We start from the raw sequence: 19887 nt of genomic DNA, 5'->3' as shown, positions 1-19887 counted from the left end.
TATCAGACTGACTGAAAACTTTGATTGAAATCAAGATATTCTTTTAAAACAATCGCCTATCATCGGGTCAATGAGGGTTTTTGAAATTTTTTCTGCCACCGGGTGGCGCCACGTATGCGTCTGGTCCAAACAGCTGTCAAATAGTATGGAATTGTAGGTGCCGAACTTATTTTTTATTGAAATTCTGTTATATTGGAAGTGTTATTGATTTTATTATGGACTACGGTCAGAATAAGGATTCCGAACTAAAAATTGAGCTAAGAGAGAGGGTGCAAAAGTCACTGGTACTAAGGAAAAGCTTGTTGAAAATTTTTTTAACACAATATGAGTTAGTTTTTTTTATTTACTCAACCGCAATAGTAAAACAATAATGCAGTGCTTTAATTATAAAATAAAAAAACCACTAAAATCGTTCACTATTCATAGTAAAGATAAGCACTTTGACAGTTACCTGGACCTGACGACTCAGTGCGCCACCTGGTGGACGCCATTTTAGAAAACCCTCATTGTCGGCCGACTGTTAACCTAACCGAACTTTCCATTTTGATTATATTGTCTGTCAATAGGTAGGGCGGATAGGCAGTCGCTGTATGTAAAACATTGTTACTTATTAAATAGAAAGATGTACTCTTTATTATATAGACCAATTAAAATATAACAAAAAAACTAACCTAAAGATTTTAAAGTCGGTGACACAACGGGCGGTCTTGTCGCTAAAAGCTATCTCTTACAGACAACCTTATTAGATTTATCTGGAAGCCGAACTTAACATTGTTGGGAAAAGTTACATACCCCAAACTTACGTCCTAATAAAATACAAAAAGTTGGTGATGAATCAGGCTAATTGCTACAAGTATGCAAAGCAAACCAAATTGACATAGAAAAGTGTCTATTAACAAATTGTTTGAAACAACACTCTATTGTCTTATACCAAATCATAACACTTACTACACCTTAGATTTTCTACAACTATGTACTCTAATCGTGAATATACTACCAACTAGGTACCTACATACATATTTAAATAAATCTGTTGACAGCTGACATACTGACTCATACATACAGGCTGATTATATTGATGATCTTAGATCTAAACTGAGCAACCATTAGTGCTTCCCGACCTACAAGGCAAGTATATGGTGTATTGTTTCATACTGCGCAATAGCTACCATATATGTGCTCCTAAATGATCCTATAGAAAATCCCTACGGAGTCCACACTTTGGATTTTCAAGCTAGTGTTGATTTGAACTTCATTTCGTAATCACACATACATAGATGTCTGTGAATTATTGACAGTGTTTTCAAAAGTGATACGTTACTCAGTTAAATAGTGTAAGAAACTAGTGTGCACAAAAGTGGTAATTTTGAAGATATTCGTACTAAAGAAGCTACAAGAAACCAAGATGAAGTTATCACAGTCAATGTTAAAAATGATAATAAAACTGCTAATTCTAATGATGTTATTTGTGATAATGTTTCTTATATCATCATTTCTATATAGTGCGAGGTACTGGCCAGATGTTTATAACTACATAAATGCGAATATCACAATAAAAAGGATTCCTACGATATCAGAGCTAGAATTAACTGTTGTAGAAGTAGATACATATACGACAGAAACATACACAACTACTGATGTAGAATATATTGATGTATCAACAGTCAATGATTTTGATATCGACGAATTCATGAAAGATGAAATAGATCCGAAAGGCAAAGTTAAGAGAAATATTGTGTATGAACAATTGAAAGATTACATAGAGTTACCTACAAGACCTATATTTGTTGATTATGTATTTCTTGAAGAACCTTTAAAACAAGAAATACCACCTATGAACGTAGGTACTGAAGATGAAACCAAAGTAAATAAAAAAAATGTAGATATATTAAAAACAGTAGTTACGGGAGTAGTTGTAGACGACGATTTACCTAAAACAACAGTTAGTGAAGAACCGGCAGTAACCAAACTTTATTACACAGTACAACCAACAGTAAGTGATAAAATAAAAAGATGTGTTGATGAAGATGACACCACTGAACAGTATTTACCAGAAACTGTCATAGAACATACAACAACAGTAGAAGGTTATCTGGTTGGTGATGATTCCAAAGCAATGGTTGACGAGGTTACAGAAGAACCGGTTGTTTTAACAACGAAAGCGAACGAAAACGAGTTGGTTGATGACGAACATGATGAGAGGTTGATGAAGGACCTGGTTGATATGAGCAAGATGAGCACCAGGAGTTCTGATGACGTGGAAATGGTTACTGGGAAACCTGAAAAAATTATGATGGTGAGTTTATTTATTCCTATTTAGTCTCTACTAACTTTTGCCCGTGGATTCACAAGCGACTCCATTGAACTACTTCTCAGACCCTGATTACTCGGATACAGGCACATTTGTATTTATCTCCTCGTTCTTAGCTAACACCTTAGCAATTTTCAGTCAAATCGGTTCAGTCATTCCTGAGTTATAAATCAAAGTAAAAAAATTAAAGATAGGTACTAAGAATTTCCTTATTTTATAAGTTTGCTATAATATTTCATGATGAATATCTTTCGACAAAGATCTAGCTAGGTTAGAATGTGAGTGTAAATACGTGAGTGATTTCCTTTTCCCATTGTACTTTGGAAGATTCTGTAATGAAAGTTGATTCTTGCTAAATAAACCAGCTAACTCGTAAGAAAGAAGCCCCATTAACTCCCAAATTAACAAATACTGATTAAAAAATAACGATTCATCTTAGAACTGAAGTAATTTATGAGAATTTGTCTTTCATAACAATGCAATCCACATTGGTTGAGTCATTTGATGGTAGATTACAAGTAACGGGTGATGCTATGCAGTAATTGGTAATTAAGACTGCTCTTGTACATTGTTAACCTCGGTTTTTATTGGACTTTTAAGAAGAATAGAAGTATCTTAAATTAAGGTGTTTACGGATCTTATGACTCTTTTTGCTTTTAAAAATCATACTTGTAATGATAACATAAGGTTAGTTATGTAGTAGTCTATGTCATAAGTTCCTGTTCTCCGTATTTTAGCACGTCTTTTCCATGAGAAGAGACCGCAGCTATGCAGTGGGACACTAAAATAAAGTATACAGCTAAGTAGCAGGGTAGATCATATTCCTCAGAGCCTTTTTCTCACCTATATGCTGGGGTCGGCTTCGGAGGGTAGATATTATATGGTTAAGTAATGTTTTGCGCGGTCGATTCATGGATGGGTGTTGTAGGTATACCCAGTTCTCCGTATTTCAGAAGGCTTTCTCTCTATGAGAAGAGAACGCGTCTCTGCAGTGGGACAAAAAAAGGCTGATGATGATGATATAATGCAACTATATAGGTACGGTTGGTTTTTAAAGGTCAAATATTTTAAAGGTTTTGTTTCATAACTACATATTTAGTAATGCCTTTTTTTTCTTTAAAGCTACTGCTTTAAATTACTACTATATAAATTATTCAACGCAAAAAATTTGGTACTTAATTGTAGTTTTTTTGCTGTTATGATATAAAAATATCTTCATATTTACTACCAGCGATCCTCACGACTTACCTTATTTTAGCTACATAGACTAAGTGCAAAAAAAAATACAATATAACATATTCAAGGGAATATACTACACATGGATATTAAGGTAGGAGAAGGGCTAGCATTTTCTTGTAATAAAAGACCCTGAAAAAAAAGTAGGTCGAGATTTTTCAAGGACTCAAAGTATATCGATCATACAATTATAGCAATAGATCACACAAAAACACCGCACCCTTACATAGAAATATTACAAAAACCCCTCCTATAAAAATAATTAATAATAATAGGCATGGAAATGAAGCCACAAATCACAAAGACCCAGTAATTGGTCTGGACAATTAAAATCTTACAGTTGTTGATCGTGACCGGTCTGTCTAAGCTTTGATGAGTAAGGCCACGACCTTGGTGGGTAGAGCGATTTATTTAGTTAATAAATTAGATTGAGTATGTTTTTTTTGTGAGTATTTTTAGGTTTAGTTTGGGCTATATTTAGCAGTCGAGCTGAAGAGTTTGTTTGTTTGCTTGAAAGTGCTAATTTCAGGAACTGTACATAAAAAAAATCTGTGTTACTTACATAGCACATTCGTCGAGGAAGGCTATTAGGTTACTTTTTATTCAGGTCCGTGGAAAACTATAAGGAAAAGTTCTGGTCGCTACCAGGAAGAGTGGGTGAATCTGCCAATGGGAGTAATTGGGGTGAAAAATAACAGTTGGTTTAAAACTAACATAATTAGTAAATACAAAAATCCTAGGATGTGCCTGTGCAGGAATCATCGTTGTTTCCATGCCTATTCAAAATTTTAATATCGCTTATAGATTGATATCCCTAGCGCTTGACCATAATTGCCTTAATGGTATTACTACGGCTTTAGTTCACTTGTTAAGCTATTAACTTGTCACAATCAGACGGATACATAATCAGACGCAATTACTAAGACAGGGCGATTATCGTAGGTCAGTGCGTTTGATAACTTGTACCTACATCTAATCCGCTTCCCGCTCCTTTTGTCACTAAGTCCTAACAATCCTCACTAATTATTGCGATCGTCCATCAAAGTCAACGAAGCCACGAAACTTCAAGGTGAAGACATCTTTCCCAAAGCAAAACAAACAATCGAAAATAAACCTTAATTCAACGCAAATAAAGTCCACAAAGAACGTACAAACAATATGTTACGAACAGCAAAACAATTCATAGTATGCATTTGTATAAGAACTCATGTAGTGTGTTCACGTATATTTAGTAAATATGAAGAAAATAATACCAATCGTGGTATGTGCTATATTCCTCGCGAGTGTTAGGAGTGAATGTGAAAATAAAACTAATTGTGCCCCTAAATTAGTAAATGAAGCTCTAAAAGGAACATCAGTTGTAGAAAATTTTGATATTACACTAGAAGTACCAAAATTCGGACAAATCAAAGATGTAGGCGTTGAAGATTTGAACGAAATCCTTCGGCACATCACAAACTGGTTTGAAAATCGTTTGAATGAGACAAGTTTAATTTTCAAAAATGTCAATAACAAGACTAAAATTTTCGTCAAAAGTTTTGATTTTAACGTGGACTTTGAAAAGGGGAATGCCAAAATTGACGTGGACTTAGCAGAAGAATCGGAAGGTAAAAATGGAACTTTACAAATTGCCACAACAGATGTTAATGTTACAACGACCCAAGTGCAGAAAAATGAGAAGAGAACAGAAACCATCACAACAACTGAAAGTCCTAAACCAGGATTTGTATCTAGAGTTAAAAATAAAACGGAACAAATAAAAAGGATTATTGAAAAACTAGGCGGAGAGAGAGAGAATGAGGTATTTCAGATAGAAGAATTTGATACTACATATTACGATATCAATGAGGACAATTCTACAGACTACCCAATTGTAGATTATATAGAAATGTATAAAGATACTACAAATGAAGAGAATGTATACACACCTACAGAAACATCGACTATCGATGATTTGGTAACAAACACCACTGGAATTGTTCAAAATACTACCGAGCTAAGTCCACAACAAACTACCAGTGATGTAGAGGTAAGTAAAATTGATATTATAGGACCCCACGGTTTCTTTACGATAGAAATACTAGCAAAACTTTTGATGTCTTGATAGTGAAACAGCTAGACCAATTTAGACGAAACTTGAGATATGTAGCTAAAACTCTGGAATTTATTTATCGAAATTATTTAAAGGATGCCTAAAAGATAAAATATTTTTTAACTGCAAAACTACAAAAACCACAAGATTTTGTACTAACCCAAACATCAAATTTAAGTGTGTCTAGATATTATACAGAAGTAATTAACATATGAACTACTTTTTTCTGTGTAATGACTGTTCTGTGCTAATAAATAGTAAAAAAAGACAATGTTAGGAATAATTTGCAAATACTTAACAATGATTCAATATGAACAATATCGCTATACGGAACCCGTATTTTCCTTACTACGGAAGTCTAATTCATACAAATACAATACCTAATTTAATTAGAATACAGTACACATTGTAATCAACAGTAAATCGTGCCAATTTTACAAATGGCACTTAATAAATGACATCTGGTAGTCATGTACCAATTACTTGAACAATTACAACTAGTATGCATCAGGACATCCTTGGCAATCCTTAGAAGTAGTCAGAAGCCAGAAAGTCTGAGTACAGTCTTGCCAAGGGGTATTTTGTTGCCCGGATAACTGGGTTAGAGAGGTCAGAAAGATAGTAGCTCTATGTACAGCTCTGGTTCTCAGCTGCATTCGATTCGACTGGAAGACGACCCTTACATAGCTGGGAAAAAGCTGATGTCTTAAATCTTTCAGGCTAAAACAACTGAAACGATTTTAATTAAATTAATTTTGTACATACATAACTAGAACCTAAGAAAGGTCATAGGCTACTTTTAATCCAGATGCGGTACGTTAGTTTTCCGGTAAGCGAGTGGAACCACGGGGAACCGCTAGTTCTTGATATTTGTTTAAAATATAAAACTAGAACGATCTCTGTTTTATTAAAAACGCTTTGACTAAGTGATGAACACTGCGAGTAATGTTTTATGAAGGAAAACATTAAACAATAGCTCCACGGCTGGCTCACACACGGATAATGCGGTTCCCAAGCATTAAATACAATAAAATACATTGTTATATGTTTGTAGTTTAAAGTCTCGTACTATTATCAATCATTAAGAGTTTTGATTCCTAAGAGAGTGTTGAAATATTTGCTTTTTTTCCAAATCATATTGTTTTAATCTAAGCTTGATATTGACACGCAATCACAAAATAAAGATGGACAGACAGATCACAGGCTGATCTTATAAGGGTGGATAATTTTCTTTAGATGTAAGCAATCCTAAATAAGACATTGCAAACTTTTTAAGTGTCTCAAAAAGTTAGGTCAGCCTTACAAAAATAAAGAAAAACAATTGAGCGCTGTTACGCATAGCCAGCGAAACTGACTGTAGTACACATTTTCCCATCATGAAAAACAAACTTTTCCTACCGACCATACAAAAAAAATAGCAGTGTGTCCCAATCGCTCAGTTCAACGAGACTTCAAATCAATCATTCTACAGAAAATACGGACAGGCAGGCGTGTGAAAAACCGCGAATATTTCGAATCGCTGGGAAAACAATTTCCCATCGCCCTGAAAACATGGAGAACAAAATGACTAACAGAGAACGCAAAATCACATAAGAAAGTAGCGCGTCAAAATACGGCTGTTAATGAGACGAGGAGCGCGACTAGATCTACCTTTACGCCTTCTTAGGACCCACCTATTTTCAACAAAAATCGTTGACAGATGTCTTAAAGAACCAGAACTCCTAGTTAATAACCCATTACCCATGACCTATGAGAGTGAAAGAATAGTGAGTGCACCTGTGTCTGCAAATGTTTGTGCACTATAATATGTCCTACGCAATTGGTCAATCTCCTTACACGAGAACAGCCACCGTAGCCGATAATCGGCTAGGAGGACATCATCGTCATCATGTATTTGACCTACAAGAAGGCGCCTGACCTACCTTCCTTATGGTATCTCCACTATCATTCCTTCCTCCGTCCCTATACATGTTGACTGGCTTGCCTCCCGGCATTGTCTGCTCTTTGTTCGGGCCTGCTGGCTTTGTGTGGCCAGCAATTTGGTAACGATTGATGTTATGTGCCCGTCTTTTATTTATATCTTTTGTGAAAAAGAATTATGTGTGAGTAGTGAATTTTATTGGGATTTACGATAGGTTTGGGAAAAAATTGGTACTACATAAAATTTGTAAAGGACAAGTAATGTCAAAACAAGTTATTTTAGGACTAATTTCTATGATTAGAACCGTAATTATGATTTGTAAATATAGTTTTATAACTACATAATATCAGTCTTTTTATTGTCCAACTGCAGGCCACAGGCCTCTTCTCATACAAAGAAGGAATGAGCGTTAATCACCACACTTGCCCAAAGCATATTACCGATTTCAGACAAATTCTAGGTTATCTTCACCTTTACTCAGTCATTGGTGTTCAAAATATACTTAGAAAAGTACATACAAACTTAGACAGGTTACATTGTTTCTTGCCTTCTTTACCTGGAATGAAAGACACTCATACTTGAGAGGCTACCACGACTAGAATTTTTACTTTCTTAAAGAAATCTAGTCTCAAAATACCATCAGCCCTTTGAGAAGCCAGTGTATGATGTAGCAAGACGTGATAGTGGCTGCGTCTGATAGTGGGCATCACGCGATGTGTGATCATCAATCACCAACACAAAAGACTGAATGTGGCCAAAGAGTGTATAGTGGGAGGGTGTTGTGGATGCGGTGTTTTGAAGGCTGAAATGTTACTGTTTTTACGAAGTGTGATGGTTATTTTGTGGAGACATGTGATATTTAAACTTTGGAATCATAGAAATAAGTCTGAGTGGATAAAGAATTTATGAGTGACACATTGCAAACGACACAAAACCATACGAAAAAATCTTACGAAAAATCCAGTACAAAAAAGTGTGAAAGTGCAGTTATTGTTGTGACTACAACGACTATAAGTAGTTTTGTGTTTGATGTACGAGACACAAATGAGACTTTGTTGTTTGTTTGAAAATTTTAATGTACATTGAAATGATTGATCTTATTTATTTGTTTACCAGTGCGTATTTATAATTCTGCAACATCTTTAAATGCCTCGTTGGTCTAGGTGTCGACAGCGCGGCTGATTCCCGGGTCGGGCCAAAATCGTTTGGTGGGTTTTAGAAACCGCGCATCGGGGAGCACGTAAATGTCGGTCCTGCGCCTGATCTCTCCCCTATTGTGTCGGATTGCCGTCTCATCGGGCTATGAGAGTGAAGGAATAGTGAGTGCACCTGTGTCTGCGCAAATGCTCGTGCACTATAATATGTCCTGCGCAGCTGGCCTTATATGAGAACAGCGACCTGGCCGATAAATCGGCTAGGAGGACATTATTTTTGTATCTTCTTTTTTTATTAAAATACCGTATCCTACTAACTTTATTACTTCGTTTGAAATAATGGTGCTCCCTTCAAGGTTGTAATTATGTTGAAAAAACACAAAGTTTTTCCTCAACGGTCGATCTACTGCAATTAGAACACAATTAACGTATGAGAGTTTCCTTATTCGTTAAGAGAAGGAAGAAAGTTTTCATGGCGATCAAATTCATTGTTTGTTTTGGGAAGAAGCATGGTGCAGATTGAAGAAAACGGTCGGTATTACATAAATTTTTGGGCATTTTTTTTGCTATGGTACTTTACACTATTATCAGCTATCTTCCGCCACCGGTTCTACAGTCATCCCTGCCTAAGAAACTACTTGGTGAGCCCGGATGAAAAGTAACTTTTACATATACAGCCTTGTAAGACGTACGGCTTGTCAAACACTGAAATATTCTTTAAAATCGAATCAGGTACCCATGAGATTAGCCTTACATTGTATCTTACTTAGCTGTTAGTCTGTTACTTAGCTCCAAGCTTTTCTCACAAAGAAACTCAACATCTACTTACTTTACATAATACCTTGATTCTGTCTTGATGCAGTCAGTTAAAAAGTTATTTACACACTCAAAACGTAACACAGGAAGTCAAAGACACACTAAAAAAAAAAAACACTCATTTAAGAGATGTCTTCCACTTAACAAGGCGTCTTGCGACGAAGGTATTAAATGCAGACAATTTTACATATGGCCGACTTTACAGTACCCGCACACTGCAGCCCAAACAGTTGGAAGACAGTCGGCCGTCAGTTGACCCAATGTTTTAAAGAAAATAGTGAATTTAATCAAAGTTTTTAATCGGGCTGATACCGGGCCAAATACCTGATCGTTGTTATATGCATACTAACATTCATATCTTTATTGACTTATGAGTTATGAGCCCAAGCAAACTTCAGCGGGGCCCAACAGGGCCAAGGCCTGCCGGGGCTGCAGGATTGTTCGAAAGAGTTACCGCGGCCCTGGTACATAAAAGGCCTACGACGGAACAAGACGGATTTAGTCAGTAAGAGTGTGACACTCTCTCACGCTGCTAACCTACAGCGGGAAGGGTCATTTAATAATTTACCATTAAAAAAAAAAACAAAAAAAAATCGGCTAAGAGCGAGTCGGACTCGCGCACGAAGACTTCCGTACCATTATTTATAAAACGGACAAAAAAATCACGTTTGCTGTATGGGAGCCCCCCAAAATATTTATTTAATTCTAGTATTTGTTCTTATAACGGCAACAAAAATACATCATCTGTGAAAATTTCAGCTCTCTAACTATTACGGTTCATGAGATACAGCCTGGTGACAGACGGACGGACGGACGGATAGAGGAGCGAAAACAATAGGTTTTACCGTTTTACCCTTTGGCCTTTGGGTACGGAACCCTAACAAGCAAACTTTCGGCCGACTAAAAGTTTGCACTGTGCGGGTTTTCTTACTCTTGTAATGGGTGACTATTCATTACATGAGATTTCTAAAGACTTTGTTGAGTATTTATGAAGTCGTTTCGTGTGAGAAGTCGTTCCGTGTGGAAGTCGGAACGGCTTTGTAGAACATTGACTGTTGTTTTGTTTATTTGTTAGAGAGAATTTCAACTGTAAACATGGCTTCGGATTGTCAGTGCGCGAGGTGAAAATTAAATGAGTATGAATAAGTATTGTATTGAAGATAATTTTAGAGAACTAGACTTCTGAAATCTTCATATTTATTTAAATCGGAAAAGATGTGGGTAATGAGACGTACCTAATTGACGTGTAAGAATAATGTAGCTTATAAATGATAAAAGTTTCCCCGCAGCTCTAGGGAACCTCTTCCCACACCCGGATAAGAAGTAGTTTTGTCCTTTCTGAGACTATTTGCGCACCAAATATTAAAATTACAAAGAGACATAATACAGTATACAGTTGCTTTACATTTAGAATATTAAGAATTTGTAATTTTTCTGTCTTTATTTACGGTTTCATATTTCTAATCTTTAATTTTTCCCTGCTTTTCAATTTTTGTTATCATTCAAATGTTTAGGTACTTTATTCTAATACCCTATAATACAGCATACATGAATAAATAATGATCACAAAGCAACTTCCGTATCTCAATTCGCCAACAATAATTAATACGAACACGCTAATTATACAGCCTTTTGTCTTCCAATTACTTAGAGTACCACAAACTGCAGACTTAACAATCGGCCGACAGTTGACCAACTGGTTGGAAAAAAAACCTTTTTAAGAAAATCTTGGGTCCAATCACTGGACTGGTGTTTCGGATGGCACGTTAAACTGTAGGTCCCAGCTGTCATTGACAGAAGGTAGTCAGAAGCCAGTAAGTCTGATACCAGTCTAACCAAGGGGTATTGGGTTGCCCGGGTAACTGGGTTGAGGGGGTCAGTTAGGAAGTCGCTCCTTGTTAAGCACTCAGCTGGGTACACAGCTGAATCCGGTTAGACTGGAAGCCGACCCCAACATAGTTGGGAAAAGGCTCGGAGGATGATGATGAGTCCAATCAAAGTTTTCAGTCTGTCTGATACCGGCTAAATATCTGATCTTTGTAATGTGCGTACTGCGTACTACCATTCATCTTCATACTGATTTATGAGCCCAAACAAACTATCGGCCGACTAAAAGTTTGTAGTATGCGTGTTCTCTTAATGTTATTAACTCCATGAATTTGAACAAGTTTTTCTAAGACAAAGGGAACATGGATTGGCACTCTAAACTTGGTTCAAATATTTCAAAGGGTTTCTACTGTTAGGCATCTTCAAGAAAGTAGGGTGGCTAATTAAAGTGTTGATTAAATTCTGGTTTTTGGAAATAAAGTTATTAACTACTTATGAATATGTGTTTGTGTATTGAAGCTGAAAGTTTTTCACCAGTATGGAAAACTAGTCTAGGCTCCTTTATAGCGGTTTCACCCGTGTCTCGTTGAAACTACTTTGTGAATCCAGATAAAAAGTAGTCTATAACCTTTCGCAATTAATGAGCTATGTAATGCAGATAAACAAAAAATAAAACGAATAAGTAGTTTCAGAGACCAGCGCGTTCAAACAAACAAGCTTTTCAGAAATGGGTTTTTTGTTCTTACAAATGTGAACTTTAGTTTGTAACAATTTTATGGTAAAACGGCTGATCCGATTTAGATGAGGTACCTATACCTACGCACGCAGTAACTGAAACTTGGTGAAAGACTTAGGTAGTATAGTTTTTATCAGAATTTAAAAAAAATTGCTCGTGACGACTAGTGCCTGAATATAGAGTATTCAATTAAATACTAGTTTAAATATCCAAAATCCCATTGTCTGTTTTTTATAGGTCGTTAGATGCTCATTATCAACCATTACACATTATTTATTACCATAAACATTCCAAAATGGATGCCATGCCGGGAAAATTTTAATTTTTAATTTTAATTTTGAAACCTCAACGCGGTTTGAATTATGGAAGGGTTTCACTGAAAAAATGGTATTCATTTCGTTGAGCTGTAAATTCTCTTTTTATTTTGTGAGAAATCATATTTTTTTGGATTCTAAGGTTAAGGTTAAAGTAATTAAAATTCTAGACATATCTTTTAGATATTTAGGTAATAATTGATGGAATAGTGCCTCGTATTTAAAATGGAAAAAAATTACTGCCGTAGCTAACGACTCCGGACTACTTTTGTGAATCAATTTCGCCTTGCCCCAGAAACCGAACCCCAAACCCAAGAAACCTAAAAAGGATTTCTGAAAAGAAAGTCGAAAAAAGATTCAATTTATGTTTTGAATCAAATATTAGGTAAAAAAATGTATAGTTTAAAAAACTAAAAAACACACTGTCATATATTGTCATCAGAACTTGGAGCAAAATTTCATCCTAATCGAAGACCGGGAAGTGGGTAAAATTAAGATTCCAAGATTTTCCTACATACATAGTTACAAGTGAAGCTAATATAAGCGAGATTCTATAAGTGAGTTAAAAATAATATTTATTTTTGAAAAATAACCATTTACCGTATCTTCGCAGTTGGACCCCACCTGCGATGGTGACGCGGCCTGCATACAGTTCACGAAGACGGTGTACCCCTGGGTGGCGAGCATCTTCGTCACCAGCGAGGATCGGGGCAGCCAGTTCAGCTACTACTGCGATGGAGCGTTGCTGACGGAGAAGGTCATTGTTACTGGTGAGTTGGGAGTTTAATTTTTGAGGGTTAGAATTGAGGAATGAATTGAGTTCTTGCCGAAATGTGGTATGTTGGCTGAGGCACTTGAATAGATATAATCAATATATATACGTATTCTTTCTATTCAACCCCCACATCATTTATTGAAACTTGGCTGCATAACTACACTTTTTAAATTCACAAAAGATAGTCCTCAAAATGGCCAACTTTCTCACACTTATGTCAAACATTTTCCTAAACTTTGAAACTGGAACCAACCTTCAACTAAAAAAAGTGGCATCCAAATCGGTTATAGTGCTACTTAGCCACAAACAGTCAGACAAACAGTGGTCAAACTTAAAATAGCCTACTTTTGCGTCAGGAGAAAATAGACTAATTATGCAAGCTTCATACTGGCAGACACACTGACCAGTCATATAAAGATAACACAATAATTTTTATTCAAGGATCTTCAGTAACCAAAACATTCCTACAAGAATGACAGCCGGTGTCAAAAGTTTTCCTAAATCCGTTTCTAAAACCCTTCCCAAAATATAAAAAAAAAACTTTCAAGTCAGTCTTTACATGAAATCGCGGCGTACCCAATCATTTAGGTTGTAACAAGTTTAGACCTTAGTCGGTCTGCAAGGCTGAGGGTCTATTAATTGTAGGCAAAGTTTGGAGGTCCGTTAATCAATCACACCTCGGTTGAATGGATTTCAAAGTTGGCTGCGAAATTAGATTATGACCTAAATTAGGGTTTAAAGTACTTTTTTTGTTCTTTGTTCGCGGTTTGTCCTGCTTTCTACTAACTACTTCGCGAAACGGATGTAAATTAGCGTATTATGCTTCCTAAAATTGTATATTATGCTATTTTATAATATTTATAATAATGACGTCCACGGCCGATTTCGGCCACGGCGACTTAAGGAGATCAGCCAGCTGCACAGAACATATTATAGTGCACGAGCATTTGCGCAGACACAGGTGCACTCACTATTCCTTCACTCTCATAATCCGATGGGACGGCAATCCGACACGACCGGAGAGAGATCAGGCGCAGGACCGACATTTGCGTGCTCTCCGATGCACGGGTGAATCAATCACCAACTTCCAGACTACAGGCTGCTTAGTGAAAGTTTTAAGAAAACCCACAAAGTGATTTCGGGCCGACCCGGGAATCGAACCCGAGACTTCGAGCACAGCAACCGCGCTTACGACCACTAGACCAACGAGGCAGTCAATGCTATTTTATATAAGGTTTATGTAACCTAATTCGATAATTGGGCTGAATTCTGAAATCGTTTTACATTGGAGCACTAATTCCTGACAGCAACGCGTTCAAGCATACTAACTTTTCTTTTAAAAGTCTCGAAGTATAGGATACTCGTGTATAAAGACAGCCTACCGTCAGATCAAACTCCATAATCCCATCAAAATAATTGGCTGACGATACATACCGACCTTTGATCAAGAAAAGAAGGTTTATTTTCAAAATTTAATATTAGAACTCTTGCGTTTGAGCACAATCTTTTTTTATTTTTTGCCTTTCGCCTCTGCCTCCCTTCGAGGCGAGACGAGGCACTAATTTGATTACAGACCTCCTTCCTTACAACGTTTGCTTCCTAATGACATTTCCGTGTTCTGCCGTTATATTGGGTACCTACCCAGACTGGTGGAAAATCTTAGACAGTGTAACTAGCTGGAGACGCCATTGTCGTGGCTTACCATGTGCCAAAGGTACGGGAGCGCCGATCACGCTCTTATGTAGGTACATTAGCTATTGCTAATTATCTAGTTATGGTCATGAGAGCTTCTCTCATGTGCAGTCGCGGTTATCAATGATCGAGCAGTTTTCAAAGTAGTGTAATTTTTTGTACTTACATCAAAGTCTTCGCACACGGTAGATTACACGACTTAACACAACGGATCCACCGGCTCGGCTAATCGTATTACACACCTAAATAAAATAGGTGCAGTGAAAAGTGGTTCTATGAATAAACAAGGACTGTACATATTGTCCGAATCATTCCTCAGTGATTAAAAATATTACTGCTGTTGTAGAATTGGAGACTTTTCCGCATAGAGATTTGTGCTCATGGCAGTTCCTGTTAGGTTATGCTCTAAGGTCCTACCCAGACTGGTACAGAGAACAGCTTGACTCCTGAATGACTCGTTGGAAAGAATAGACTTTTATTTTTTATTCTATTTAAAGTTTCTTTGAGAGCTTCATTCAGTGTAATTTTACTTTGTGGTCTGGTAGAAAAGGTGAATGTCGATAACTTGTAATAAATTGTGTGACTTCCTCACAATTTTTAACGAAGTGTCAGAAAAGTACTTTTATCTAGTTTAGCTTCCATCAGCGCTTTGCATGCTTGCTGAGGGAACCTCTTCTCGCACTCGGTTAAATCGTTCAGTCGTTTGCGGGAGAAAATTTTATAAACATACCCACACAGATACAGTCACAAACTTTCGCCTTTATATTATTTTTGTATGATGTGTTCGATTGATTTAAGTTTTATAGCTTACTTACTAATTCAAATACCTACATTAAATCTTATTAAAATATTGTTGTAACGTTCACTTTTGGCACTCTTAACATTGTCCGTATTGTTAATACATTATTAATAACTCACAAAAACATTTGATTCTAGGTGCGAGATGTATTTCCGTCTCCAATAAGACGTGGAACCCTGAGAATGTGCTGGTCTTCCTTGGAAAGACTAATTTGCAGATCTTTGGAGGCAATGAGAAAGTTCACAAGGTAAATTGTATTTCTTTAGTGCACCCTATGTTTGGTTTCACAAAAACTAACAGAGACTGATATTATTTTACCGATAATTGAAATATTAGAGAAGTACATGATTAGAAAATATGTTCTTATTTTATCAATCTATTTTCGCCAGTTTTCATACTCATTTTAAAAGATGCTTAGTATTTGTAACCGTTAAACATTGAAATACATTAAGGCTACGAAATAAATTAAGGCAAAATAAAGATACATCGTGGATGATGATTGAGAACCCCTTTCCTTATTTTGAAGTCGGTTAAAAACACAAAAAAAATCATAAGCCTATTTGAAATATGTGTTTCTGACTTCTGACTTTTCTGACTTTGGTTTTCCAGGTAAAGTCCCTGGTTCTCCACCCGAACTTCACATTAGAAGCTGAGGGTAAAGCTGCCAGCGACCTGGCTCTTCTGGTGCTGGAAGACGCAGTCATGTTCAACGAGAACATCCAGTCTGCCTGCATCCACCAGGATAATAGCTTTGAGGAGGCTGCTGTGAGTTACCAAAAAATTTAAAAAGTTTAATCCAAACTAGCTTCTGCCAGCGACTTCGTCCGCGTTAGATTTGGACTTTGTGCAAAAGGAGGAAGAAATAATAATCACCAGCCTATCTAATTATCTAAATCTATGGGTACCGAGCCTATTGGGATGAGTGAGAGTGTTGTAAATATAATCAGAAAGCTCTGAACTGCTTAGCTATCGGAAGTTACACGAGTTATTGTGAGTCAACCATAAAAGATAGACATATGCTGTCGTGGGATATTTTTTAACATAATTTTAAGGAGAACCTTTCCGTTATACATGGTTTCTATAGAGCTTGAACCGACTTTTGTAACCACTTTTCTAACCCAATTTTTGTAATGTATAATACAAAAGACGGCCCACATTTTATCCGTACGTGAAGTCGTTTTCCACGAGACGCAGGTGAAACCCCTAGCGTAGCCCTAGCGTAGCCCTAGTTTTTCAATAAACCAATAACAATAATAAACCTATCAAAGAAACTTATGACCCAGTTATCTCATAAACTAGATAAAAACTACATTATAATATTTGCGATGGCGCAAAATTTAAACTATACCATTTAAAAGCAGGGTTGGTCAAAATAATTAATTTTGTCGTACGCTGCAAGAATCTCTAATGAGTAACAAATTCATTTTGAATAACAAAATGGGCGACATTCAGGGTTTATTGCATCCCTATATTGTTGTCTGTGATAGTTAACTTTATAGTTATAACTACACTATTAATTATTAGGATAATGTCTATTGCACATTTTTTAGGAGAAGTTCGGGAAATGTTATAGAAAAGTTAGGCTGTTTAGACTAACTCACTTTATCTTACCTTTCATTCGAATTGGATCAGTAGTTTTGGCGTGAAAGCGCAAAAGATAGACCTATAAGAATTCTTACTAGGTATTTTCTGTATATTCACCCTAGTCCCGTGAGAACTTCGTCCCGTATCTGGAAAAAATAAAGCCTATATTAATCGGGGTGTGTAGTTGTACAACAATGAAAGAATTTTCAAATCGATTAAGCAGTTTCGGAGCCTTCAGAGATCCGAAGACAAACAAAAAAAATGTTTCCCCTTAGTTATAGAGAAAATTAGTATAGTCAATAGGGTATTACATGCATTTTTGAAATATATCTTAAATAAATTCTTTAGTCTTAATATATCTCTAAAAAATTAAATAATTTTTTTTTCTCACGTTATGTACGAATATAAATTAATTGTTTTATCATAATTTCAAATTTCGCGCGTATTTCGCGAAAACGCGGCACACAACGGACGCCATGATTGTTTTTTGGTCATGACGTCATTACGTTAGTAAACAAACTACAGCTGTCAGTAATACATATTTTGATACGTATTGAAAATTTTAACTGACACTTTTGTTTACTACCGTAATGACTACATTAGCATGGCGGCGACATTTCGTAGTGTTCAAAGACAGATAAAAAAACCTAAAAACTTTAAACTGCAATAAAAAATATATTTATGTACCTTACGAAGTGAAACTAACATTTCCCGATTGCTTTTCCTCTAAACAATCATTGTAATTCACTTTTAATTTTTTCCTCATCTAGACTAAAATACCCTATTAACGATTTATTTATGTTTAACTGTTTACAGACTACAGCATGGGGTTTGAACGGTGCTCTCTACCCGATATTGTTCAACAAGCAGAAAAGTGATCAATGCTTCGACAAGGACGAAGATGTCTTCTGTGCTACATACGGTAATGGTGAGTATTTCGGTTTTGTACCCCACCTAATGTTTAAGTCAAAATAATTTTCGTTGAAGAGCTAGTCAGAAATGGTCTTAGAATAGAGATCAACCAAATCGTGTCTCTGTGCCCTTTACTTTTATATAGGTTCTAAAATATATTTTTGAGATACAAATCGGTCAACTACTACCTAAGTTAAAATACGATTAACAATCTCACGTATGATTGAAACCAAAATTTTAAATAGGTACTTTATATCTTCAGCGGTGAAGCTTGGTCATCCTTGGGCATGATTATTGTAATTAACTTTAACAGCCATAGCAACTCTCTACCCTGCAATTTTATTGGCATTAATATCACCTTCCAATAAACAATACTTAATATGAATTCCAGACGTAGCCCTCTGCCCAAGTTACGGCGGCATCTTCGCGTCCAGGCAGATGGACCGCTGGTGTCTCTCCGGCATCTTCCACGGCGACCCGAAGGAGCGAGGCATCTGTTTCAACAAGAACGTCCAGTATACTGCACTGAGGAACTTCCTCAAGTGGATCGATGATACTGTTGGAATGTATAAGAATGGCATCTTGTTGTAGAAGTGTGTTTTATTTCATCCTCCGAGCCCTTTTCCCGACTATGTTGGGGTCGGCCTCCAGTCTCATGGGATGCAAAAGAGTACCAGTGGTTTACAAGGAGCGACTGCCCTATCTGGCCTCCCCAGCTCAGTTACCCGGGCAACCCAATACCCCTATGTTAGTCTGGTTTCAGACTACCCGTTATGACTGCCAAGGATGTACAATGGCTGCCTTTATAGAGTGGTGTTTTATTTATTATCCCGATTACTCTGTACCTAGAAGACCAGGAATACTGTAGACTTATATTTTGTGCTAGCGGTTTTCTATGCTACATTATGCTGGCACAGAAATTCACTATGTTTTTAATTCCTTAAATAAATACATAATTTGTTTCTTATGACATGACCCGAGCAGTTTGGGAACGAGCTTCAATGGGTGGGCTTTCATTTGCCCATCTTTGTCAGTAGTAATGGGTTAACCAATCTTACTAAGGGGCATTGGGTAGGTACAGTCGCTCCTTGTAAAACGCCGATACCCCGCTGTATACTTAGACTAGGCAGATATAATAGACAAAACATAAACTTACTGACTCATTTTTCCCACATTTTGTTGACCCTTATTAATGCACCTAAGTACACTTAATGTCAGCTACAGATTGAAAAGGCAAACAAAGGTATATCTAATAACAATGGGTACCTGTAAGTATGTATGTATGTTTATGTAACATAAATCGATTACTATGATAATTTCTCAGCTCGTCAATAGTTTACGATTGTGAGTAATTGCTTTGTTGTCTCATTTGTGACTTCGAATGGGTTTTCCTCTTACGCTGAATATTTTATATAAGGAACTACGTGTACTAGTACATGCTATCCTGATTGAATATTAGAATCAAGTACTTTGTCAAAACCATGGACAATACTATGACGATATTCCATCAAAATTGTTTGAACGCATTTCTTCGCGACCAAAGGTGCAAACTTTCTATCTCACGGATATTTTAGAAGTGTTGAAATGGCATGGTGAGTTTTCTTTCATTTCCCAAGCACAAACACAGCATATTGAAGCTCAAATTTGTTACTCTTTTTCACAAAAAGAATGGGTTCGTTGAAGACGTAGAAATGTAGCTGGTAAAGGAGCTTCGAATA

At 36.5% G+C, this 19887-nt stretch overlaps 1 protein-coding gene across 2 annotated transcripts; it reads left to right on the top strand.

Moving 5' to 3' along the window:
* The first annotated feature begins 1113 nt into the window (after positions 1–1113).
* Positions 1114–18762, top strand: LOC110371170 (uncharacterized). 2 transcript variants are annotated; one of them, XM_021327286.3, is made up of 6 exons: positions 1114–2296; positions 13021–13177; positions 15811–15920; positions 16283–16438; positions 18074–18185; positions 18561–18762. In XM_021327286.3, exons 1-6 carry the CDS (start codon positions 1406–1408, stop codon positions 18758–18760), a joined length of 1626 nt encoding a protein of 541 aa, XP_021182961.3. In that variant the 5' UTR covers positions 1114–1405; the 3' UTR covers positions 18761–18762. The 2 variants fall into 2 exon arrangements, with proteins under 2 accessions (XP_021182961.3, XP_021182962.3); XM_021327287.3 differs by lacking the exon at positions 1114–2296 and adding an exon at positions 4720–5576.
* Positions 18763–19887: the final 1125 nt, after the last annotated feature.

Source organism: Helicoverpa armigera, chromosome 24 (assembly GCF_030705265.1).
Source record: "Helicoverpa armigera isolate CAAS_96S chromosome 24, ASM3070526v1, whole genome shotgun sequence".
NCBI classification, from domain to species: domain Eukaryota; kingdom Metazoa; phylum Arthropoda; class Insecta; order Lepidoptera; family Noctuidae; genus Helicoverpa; species Helicoverpa armigera.
This window is presented reverse-complemented; position numbering and strand designations above follow the sequence as displayed.

Bases quoted from the DNA above. Each gene is read 5' to 3' on its own strand.
- LOC110371170 (XM_021327286.3), top strand. From the start codon at position 1,406: ATGAAGTTATCACAGTCAATGTTAAAAATGATAATAAAACTGCTAATT. The intron at 2,297-13,020 runs GTGAGTTTATTT...GTATCTTCGCAG, and splicing joins AACCTGAAAAAATTATGATG to TTGGACCCCACCTGCGATGG. The intron at 13,178-15,810 runs GTGAGTTGGGAG...ATTTGATTCTAG, and splicing joins GGAGAAGGTCATTGTTACTG to GTGCGAGATGTATTTCCGTC.